This window comes from Hyposmocoma kahamanoa, unplaced genomic scaffold, assembly GCF_003589595.1.
Source record: "Hyposmocoma kahamanoa isolate Upper Pololo Valley unplaced genomic scaffold, ASM358959v1 76, whole genome shotgun sequence".
In the NCBI taxonomy this organism is placed as follows: domain Eukaryota; kingdom Metazoa; phylum Arthropoda; class Insecta; order Lepidoptera; family Cosmopterigidae; genus Hyposmocoma; species Hyposmocoma kahamanoa.
The window spans coordinates 348,057-358,702 of NW_020653900.1; the positions used below are offsets into that span (position 1 = coordinate 348,057).

The window sequence follows — 10,646 nt, forward strand, 5'->3', positions numbered from 1 at the left end:
ATGTTAATGTTTATTTTAAGTAAAAGTAAAAAACCGAGTCACGTGAGATAGCTCGATGTAGTGGTCTGTCCTTGTCTAACAAGTTGCCAATGCTAAATAAAATTATCTTAGGTAGTGTCTAGTCTATTAATTTTTTTAAATTTCGGTTAAATAAAATTAGCTTAAAGGTATGTAATATGCTTTTACTGTAATAATACAAAAAAATATGTATCAACAATGAAACTTCTATTATGAAGTTAAGCATATCAAATAAGTATACTAATTTGTATTAAGAAATAATATTAGTAGTTTTAGTCATCTATAAGCGGCCACATTTTCTGTAAAAATTAAAAAGTTAAAAACAATATGGCTGGCTAAAACAAACGAATGAACACTCCATTAGAAAGAGACGCATTACTAATTTGAAGCCTCTCACTCGGCTCTTTTTATGAACTTAGTGCGTGGTCGTTTAATATAAAGTCCGTGCTTGCTCCAGGAACACAAATAATAATGTTTAGAAATTTTTAAATAAAACAGTCATTGTATAAATATTTACTTAAAACAAAATATTATTAATACAAGAATATAGTGTCGTCGGAATGATTTTCCACCTTAATAGTGGGCGGTGGAGGATCCCGTTCCAGCAGATACCGTCTCACCACTAGAAGAACCACGTTTATTAGAGAACAGAGCATGGCACCAAATAGAAGCCTGAAATAAAAGAAAAGCTTTTATTGTCATCTTCATGATTTAGTCCGTACAAGACCGATGGTTAGACAACGTGTGGCGGTCTGTTTTATCATTTATGTTATAATATCAAGGGACGGGACGAACAACTGCCCCTGGTTACAGAGCCATTCTGAGCTATGACTTGCAAAATGCGCCCGTAGTCTTGAAAGGATCTATAGACCAAACCCGTCGACGTGGGCGGGATGGTGTCAGCGGCCTTGTTTCTAGAATCGTATTATCATCACGGATTCGATAAGAAATAAGGACGCCGACATCAAGCCTATGTTGCCGAGTCGGCAGGTTCAATTCATTTACTGCATACAGGTTCATTATAAAAAAAAATACTAAGTTATTTTTGTTCTATTATTAAGCTATTTTTTTTATAGTCTCTAATATTTTGACTGAAGGACTCGTACCCATGGCCATGAAATGAATTTTAAAAATACGACCAAATAAGGCAACTCCCGCCTGTTTGGCGCATCAATGCTCACACTTCACTCAGAGCGCAGGGTTGTCACGTTATTATTTTACAGGTACAACCTGTAAACATGATTTGAAAAAGACAAGGTATTTTACAGATATTTCGTGCTATATTGATATAACAATTGTCAAATGCAATACTTAACTACATATTGATATTCTTATATCAGCATTGGCTTCTCGATTATGGGAGTATGGTATCGAGAAGAACGACAATTATGAGGCACTCTTGTTCAAAGATCCATTAACACAACAATAAAAACGTCTGCTTCATGTCATCTTTTTAACACCGACCAAACGCTTCAATTCTATAGTGAATAGCGCGTGTGACAACCCGCGCTATGTAACGCGAGATTATGCGAGTGTGTTCTTCCATATACGCGCACACTTATAAGTAGCGCGGCTATATTTGTATGGAGTTACCCTACTTGGTTTTATTCTACTATGTTCTGAACACAGAACAATAAATACAATAGAAGTGCTAAGTGGGCGTGGTAAGTGTGCCAACCCTACGTGGTGTTCCACATACTTGAAAACAGTCTGCCATTTTCGCTTTGTATGTTATGGACGTGTCAAATATTTCGCACAAAATCTCGAAAATCGTAGAAAAATGCCTTATTTTGCTACTTTGGAGTGCAAAAATGATAGTTGCGTCTGCTATATTATATAAGGTGGCGATTCATATCATCTTTAAGTATTATTTAATTTTAATACATTTTAAATTTTCCGTTTATCGTAACATTTTTTTTTGTTATGAGAAACGAAAGTGAACATTATACCGCTGCAAAATGCTTCTTTTACACGCTACTCGTAGGCGTTAATCATTCAGCTAGATGGCATTACATTGATTAAAATTTCAATGTAAACTCGAAAAGTTGTAACTTGGAATGATGTGTTGAACTGTTGAACTTTCCACGAGATGCCAACAGGGCTAAGTTTAAATTATATTATTAGTCCAGAATTATCAATTCTTTTTAAATTAGAAATTACGACCAATCATTATCAAGTTTTCATAGTGTGAATCCGAGTCTTAAGGCACTTTTTTTTCGTAGTTCTGAACTTACCTAAGGTACTGCGCAAACCGAGCAACTGAAAACCCTGTTTTTACTGTTTATGATGCTGAAATCATTATTCATGAAACTGCGCAGGCCTAGGATTTCTAATGAACGACTTGTCATATAAATACTATGGTCTGTACTTACCAATACGAGTACCCTAGTCCGGGCCACCATTCGTTAAAATGTCCCAAAGCAATATAGCCCACGGCCAAATGATTTGGTAGATTTGACACTGTGTAGTAGATACCAAAGGTCAACAGCACTGCGACACCGAGGACTGCTGTTACTACGTTACACCAGAGACATCCTGGAAAAAATATGTTTTGGTTAATACTATTAAGAACGCGTACAATTTCGTCATGTCATTGTCTATCTAATAATAACATTACTCGTGGCACCGCACTAGGGAAACATTGTGTCGGGTGCCATGGACACACACATAGACAACCACAAATTACACCCAAACTCAGGAGAGAAAGAAATGTGGGCAGATGCTCGACTGCGCAAACCTCCGAGTACTCGGCATTTGAAGAAAGCCTTTAATAAGACCGCCAAGAAGTGCAAAAAGGTGTTACGCAGGGCAAAGTTTGACCATGTGCGCCGCATAGGGGCCAAACTTGCCTCTTTTCCAGCAGACAGCAAGTCTTTTTGGTCCCTTGCCAAAGCGGTCGAATCAAACTTTAGCCTCTCTACTTTACCATCTCTGCTGAGGCCGGATGGCTCGCTGGCTCATACTGCGGAAGAGGAGGCGAATCTTTTTGCTTCACTCTTTGCAGAAAACTCGCATCTGGACGCCGCAAGGAACGTACCACCTTCTTTACCTCACACTGGCTGCAGTATGGCGCCAGTTCGCTTACGCCAAAAAGAGGTATTTAGAACTCTGCGAAGTTTAGACGTGAATAAAGCTAACGGATTCCAGGAATAGTCGTGCGTAACTGAGCGCCTGAGTTGTCTCCTGTTCTCACATGCTTGTATCGCCTCTCACTTGAGATTGATGTAGTTCCCTGGTCGTGGAAGCTTGCAAACGTGGAACCTGTGCCAAAAAAAGGAAGCACAGCTGATCCTGTCAACTATCGACCTATCTCAGTGACTTCCATACTCTGCAAGACTTTGGGACGTGTACTTAATGACCGTCTCCTGTCGTACCTTGAAGACAACGACCTACTCAGTGATCGCCAGTATGGATTCTGACGAGGACTATCTGCTGGGGATCTTCTTGTGTAGGTACGCCTCTCATGTTGGAGCGAAGCTATAGAAAGATATGGCGAAGCCCTTGCAGTGTCTTTAGACATTTCTCAAGCCTTTGACAGGGTCTGCCACGCAAGCCTTTTAAGCAAGCTTCCCTCTTATGGGCTTCCCAGTGACCTTTGCAACTGGATTTCGGATTTCTTGAGTGAACGTTCGGTTCGAGTGGTCTCTTTCGAACATCGGGTGATAGATGCAGTCCCTCAGGGTTCCGTATTATCCGCAACTCTCTTTCTACTGCATATCAATGGTATGTTAATTACAGAAGCCTTTGGGTATGCTGATGACAGCACAGTTGTGGTCAGGTACTTGACCAATGCAAGAGTCAGAGGAGAAGAAATCAGAAAAAAAAAGAAAAAGAAAAAAGGTGACTCGAAGTTAGTAGAGGCGAAGCTGCAGAGCCTTGAACACCGCCGTAAAGTTGCCTGCTTATCGGTATTCTACAGGATATATCACAGAGAGTGTGCGATGGAATTGCATAATTAGATTCCGCCTTCCCCTTCCATCATCGGGGACTAGACGTGGGCTGGGATTCCACCCCTACTTGGTACTTGGTGTAACGGGCTAGTGTCCGCAACTCGACGTCAAGGCGCCTATTTTGCCATCAAATGCAATCCACCCCTATGTCGTGGATATTCCCAGGATTTGCATGAAGCGTTTCGCTTCCACATTTATATGGCGAGCGGCTAGAGAGTGGAATTCCCTGCCTGCTGACTTGTTCCCCGAACCCTATAACTGGAACCTTTTCAAGGTGAGAGTGAATAGACATTATTTAGGTGTACACGCTACATCGTCGACCTCATCATCACTGTCCATCAGGTGAGATGGAAGTCAAATGCGCACTTATTTTTTACAAAAAAAATGTAGGCCATACAAATATTTCTCCCGACCCGGAAGTCGAAATCGGGACCTCTGCGTAGCAGACCAGCATGGTACCCGTTCGGCCACAGACGCACGGCGGCAGCCCCATGTCTTTCTACATTAGTTTTGATTATAGTGATCCTCCCTATCGACCCTTAGGGTATACGAGACGGGCACTATAACCTGTGCGCGCATAGGAACCTTACAAGTTCAGGTTCTGACTCCAGATCAGCCAGTGCACAGGGTTGTCACAGACCTCTGTCATTTGACTCCATACGACTCTCGAGAGGCTAGTGCCTCGAGTGAGATGCCCCAGGTGCACAGTACCCTCCCTATTTTCCTTCTCATTGGTGGCGGAACTCTAAGGCACACTCTGCCGTACGTCAATTAAAACGCGGCTATCTAACAAAAGTTTCAGATATCAAAGACCATAACCTAGTTTTAGAATATGGAAATTAGGGCAAGTTCCGATCTGTCCTACTCGTTAAATAACTTTAAAGTGGGTGATAGACCTACGAGTAAATACGCGTACTTGTGGCTCGACAATCTTTTTCACTCATATGTCACCCTAAGTACGCGAATTTTAAAACTGCCGCGCAAGTCCATCAGCGATCAAACATGTCGCACGTCTGTCAGCGTCGCGAGCCGCCATTTTGTTTCAAATGAAATAGCTTCTCTCATGCAGGTATCTTGTTTAGCTACTATAGGTGTAACTAAGTGCAAGAGTTCTTCGTACAACGACTCGGGCATTCATAAATAATTACGAAAGTCTTCCTTTTCTTCACGTAACTCTCTTACTAAATTTACATGTGATAAATGCTCTCTTTTCGTAAGCCAGTTCTTCACCCACACTCGCCGATTTTGTCTTCTTTTTTAGTTTTCAAAATGTGATGTGATATTATTCCCAAATAACACAAGACCTCCGTGGACGACATCGCGTAACATTATAAGCTAACCTGTCGTGTGTCGCCGACGTCGAGCTGAGTAAGAATGCAAACTTTAAAACCGTGATTTTTAACCTCGTACGTCTATCACTCACTTAACTGTTTTCAAAACATAGTACCAAAAATATATAGATAGTACCAAAAACGAGATTGAAAAGAACTGCTAAGCAAGGTTACTGTCTAAAGATAAAATTATGACAATGAACTACCACCGACTATATCCGAATTTCCCGAATTAGAATTCGAAAAAAAGATAAAAAAAATTTTAATTCAAAGTCCATTCTATAAAATTGACGAATATTTTAATTTTAACCTTATGCATTCAAAAAAATGCTCATTATTTTATGACATTTAACGTATCTATTAATGATTTATTACTTATACGATTTATTTCATAACAATATATTATTATTAAATTAATATTTTCATTTATGTGTGTGTGTGCAAATCTTTGAATTTAATTGTGTAATACATTAAATGTTAGTAGTGAAAGACTTTGATAAGATATTTTGTACTATTGACGTGCTAAATGTTACGAGCTTTGTGACGTGGCAAATAAAGAATTTGAATTTGAATAAATAGAGAATTTTGAGCTCTACCTTACGCTATTTAAAACAGATGTTTAACCACTTGTCACTTAGCTGCGTTTTGGGTAATTGACGGCAGCGATCACTTCCCGACACCGAAAAACGACGTCTCTTCAGTACCCAATAACCTAAACGTACTCACGGGGACAGTCGAGGCAGTTTGTTCAACAGTTTTCTTCATTGTTATCTACTTAGAACCAAATGGTCGGATAGAGGTCAGATATGTACCTTAGGCCATCGACATTACATATCCTCCGCGAAGAGAGTTCTAGTACTGGGTCAAAGTGGATTGGAAATTGATAACTTCCCGGATCTGTCTTCAAGAGTTTAAGTTTTCACGAAACAGAAAATAAAGTAGTACGTATTAAGAGCTAACCTGGTAAACCAAAAACAGGTTCCGTTGGGTTTTTCACTGCGTTCGCGACGGCCAGACACGAGGAGACGACGGCGAACGCTAGTTGTAGAAATAGCAACAGTACAACGGATATGTACAGTGCGAAAGATATCACAGGTGGATCCACTGGAAAATTTTAATTATCAAATTAATTATATATCAAATTGTCATTATCATCATTTTAGCATAGAGACTTCCAGTGCTGGAAATAGGCAATCAAAAGTACGTTTTTTTTAAATTGAAATTTGTTTGTTTAGGACCGCAAGATATAATTATTATAATATAGTTTACATAAAAGATCGAGTTCTTAGGTTTTCGCGATTGTTACTCATAGGAAATGAAACTATTTTTCCAGATTTAAATTAATGTAGCGCAAATTGGAATGTTTCTTTGTAAAATTAAAAATAAGGTATTTAATTAATAACTATTGTAACTATAGTGAAAAAATAGAGTGGTTTGCATCAATATCTGACATAACTGGTTGAAGACTGTACCACCTCAGTCAACCGTGACCATGGGACCTGTAAAAGGCCCGAAACGTCGGTTTGTTTGAAAAAACAAATATACGCGATTTAAATCTGGAAAAATAGTTTCATTTCTTACATAAAAGATATTAAAAAATTTAAAATTTTCTCTAAACATTTGAAAGAACTCTGTCAATTATAATTTCATAACCCATATTATCATAAAGGCGTTCTTTTTAGTTCTGAACCAAAATTCTATCGTCTATGGTACTTACCACTAAGCTGAAAAATGTCATTAAAGTTCTGTACACAGAACTATGATGAGTTGCAAAAAAGAACGAAGAATGCTAATTTAAATGTCAACTAAGAAGCTACTCAAACGTTATACTGCTTCCTAATTGGTTAAATTGGCCTAAAAGTCTTGGCAACCGACTTGTTTTAGAGATATGATATTTTCTATGTCATGTTCCGTAATAAATACATCATTTCGGGCTCGTTACAGGTTCCACCCGTGACCAACCAGTTGTTTCATTTTCCATTGTAAATTGTTCCCTATGATCCCCTTTCCTAGCTGGTTTGTATAAACGCTCAAATCTGCTAGGCTTGTAATGGATTAATAAAATAAAGACTACTCACCTACGCCGTCTTCAATATTGGTAATAGGAAGACAGGCTGGATTTGGTCGCAGACCTTCTGCTAAGGCTCGCACCTTAGAGAAACAAAAATGTTTTTAGCTGTATTAGAGGCATGTGGTATGTACCAGCACTAGCACGTTCGATGCATTTCTTTTAGAAATGAAAATTTAAAAAGATCGGGGGCGATACAAAACAGTGTACCCCAAAACGCGAATTCCACCATCCGTAAGTTAGAAACTCGTCGAGCCCAATTTAATGAGGTCAAGCACGATAGTTCTACTGTAAGTACAGAAATCTCAACTGCAGAGTATTAAACTACGTAGTATGAATAACTTAATTATCAGACCACCTAGAACAAATTACGGTAAATATAATATATAATATGAAGGTGCTAAACTGTTCAATAAACTGCCAAATTAAGAATGCAAAAACGATAGCTAGATTTGAAAAAATGCTTAAGTCACAACCATCAATATGTCACGATTAAAAAATTACAATTTATAATTAAAATTATAAACGTTCAATTTACTGTTTTACATTTTATAAATACCTAAATATATGGTAAACATCAGTTTTAACAAATAGTAACAAAAAAGAATAATAAAAAAATAGAAAACTAGTAAAAGTAATACATTAAAAAATTATAATAATAAATACACAGTAAATGCGAGTTAAGTTAAAAAAATAAACACAAATAAATCATGTGACTAAATAATTGTCCTAAAAGTGGATAAAAATTAAAAAGTCAATTCTGTCTATGCCATATCTAGATGCGGGATGGATAAGTCGTAACTCTTACATTCATGTTTTTGTTTGTTGCGTGTGAATGCCGGCCGTATCGTGCAACTACCTTCGGAACTAAATGTAGATAAATTCATCTCAAATCGTATGATTTAAATTTTTGTCTACCTACATTATTTTTCTTAATATGCAGTGACTGGTGATGGTTATATATTTAGTGCGCTTCACTGTTAAGAGGCAGCAGAGGAAAAATTCCTAATCTTCGATTTGATTTTAGAGGGGTATATCCACTTTAAAGTTAAAAGTAAAATATTGTATGAGTAACTACACGATATATTCAAGCATAGACACTAATCAGAAACATAAAACAATAAAGTTTCCTCGATAGATAAAAATCACGAAATGACCTCTAATTTTCACATTTTTTCGATTCATCCTCGAAATGCTACAGGTTATTAGGACAAAAATTAGATAATTAATTATATTTATGCATGATCGAAAACTGTCACTACGGATTTTTTTAAATCCCTTTAGTTTTGGAGTTATTCCGCTAAAACGAATTTGGTACTTTTAATGCGCAAAATTCAACATCTCCTGTCGCATGTCACGCGAACTTCAGGCATATATTTGTTTCACAAATTTGGGCGGAGCCAACGTCAAAACTTTTTTGGCATGCTCCCTCTTAAGAGAAATAAATATTCTTCTACCATAAGAGCGATGCCACACGGGTGTTGCATCGCCGCAACACTTTGATTTCAGCGTACAAAGTTGCATGTGGCATGTCAATCTGATTTATGTGTAGTACAATGCAACTTCACAACGCACCGTCACCGTGTTATGCTGCGATGTACGACATATGAATTAGAACACATTCAAAAAGTCTAGGAATCAAGCTTTTTTTTTTTCAATAGATTATTAACACCAATGGATTTCTTGTCAATTACATTTTCAAATTCAAATTATAAAATTGGCAAAAAGACTCTATCGGTGTTAAAAAAAATTAATTATAAAACCTGATTTTCAGAAATTGGCAAAAACCTGCTTGATTCTTAGACACTTTGAATGTGTGTACTTGCCACTTGGGTGCGTTGATATGACGCGCTGCGATGGAACGCGTGCGCATCGGACAAGGGTCAGGAGACGAAGCGGGGGTGCTGCGGTGCGTAAGTAAGCGCGTGGCTCGAGTGGCATCGCTCTACTAAGAACCATCCCGATTACATTAACCAAAAAAACCCTTTGCGATTAGTCCATCTGTTTGAGAGCTACGATGCCCATACAGACATTCAGATAGACAAAGGGTTCTTTTTTGCGTCGGGTGTTAATAATAAATCATTATTACGTACCTCCTCCTTTCTGGCCTCCTTTTCGGTCTTGCAACTCAAAGCGCAAGCTCCAATGTCACTCAGGCAAACCACTGAAAAAGCAAATAATGTAATATTCAGTTCATCTACTACTAGCGCGAAAAATATTCTGAAGAAAATCTTAATATTTCAATCTTTCTTGTCTATTTTTAACCGACTCCAAAAAAGAAGGAGGGTCTCAATTCGACTGAATGTTTTTTTTAATGTCTGTTACGCGATAAATAATACAACATAGTTTGTGAACCGATTTTGATGTTTCTTTTTGTGTTGAAAAGAGGTACCTCAGGAATGGTCCCATTTCAATTTGAAAAAAATATTCCACCTCTAACGGTGGCAAACTAGGGGATGAATAATTTTTGAGGTGGGTTTTTAGTACTCTGTACTAAATAGATATTAATATAAATATAGAATACCAAATAGACAGACGAAATCGTAGTAATTTTGAACTTTGATGTGCCTTAGTAATAAAACAAGATAAATAAAACAGTTCTAAAAGTTTGTTAGGTAGCCGAATAAGTGACCTGTGAATATACTTTTTAGTAAGTAAATGACGTTGAAATAGTGCCTTAATATAATAAAAACCACAACATATTGTGATCATTCGTCAAAACTACTGTTATTACATGAAAGTTATAAAAATAATGTTATTACTCTCATATTTAAGTATAAAAAAAATTATCGACGAACATTTGACCTCCATCTCACCTGATTAAAATCAAAACTAAAATAATTTTTATTTCATAGATATTCCACTTGAAATCGTCACATTGGCTAAACTCTACTATTGATTCGTAAGGCAGATTCCCTTGAAAAGAATGAGTAAGAAACTCCAGTAGTTACCCTTTGTAAATAAACATTATTGTAAACATTTATCATTTAGGTACAATATATTTTTATTATAATATATTTTTTCCAAAGTTGCAGAAGTAGTATAACGCACACACGCACAATCTCAACATAGCCCCGCACTAGGGAAACCCTATGTTTTAGGGAAACCCGAGTGCCAATGACACACACATAGAAAACCACAAATTACACCTAATACTCACGAGAGAAATAAATGTAAGCCATACAAATATTTCTCTCCTCAGCGTGGCAGTTAGTGTAATAACCTTTAGTACCATTGACTTACAATTATATGGACGTCGGGTCCGCGCTAAAAAGTGTC

At 37.4% G+C, this 10,646-nt stretch overlaps 1 protein-coding gene across 1 annotated transcript in view; it reads right to left on the minus strand.

Annotated features, from left to right (window-relative positions):
* Positions 1-411: 411 nt before the first annotated feature.
* LOC113232575 overlaps positions 412-10,646 on the minus strand; it is a 49,347-nt gene continuing 39,112 nt past the window's right edge. The window contains exons 2-6 of the mRNA XM_026467343.1: positions 9,461-9,531; positions 7,378-7,450; positions 6,260-6,403; positions 2,391-2,553; positions 412-690 (exon numbers count right to left, since the gene is read on the minus strand). Of these exons, the coding sequence (XP_026323128.1) occupies positions 552-690; positions 2,391-2,553; positions 6,260-6,403; positions 7,378-7,450; positions 9,461-9,531 (590 nt within the window). The 3' untranslated portion in view covers positions 412-551. The remainder of the gene's footprint in view (positions 691-2,390; positions 2,554-6,259; positions 6,404-7,377; positions 7,451-9,460; positions 9,532-10,646) is intronic.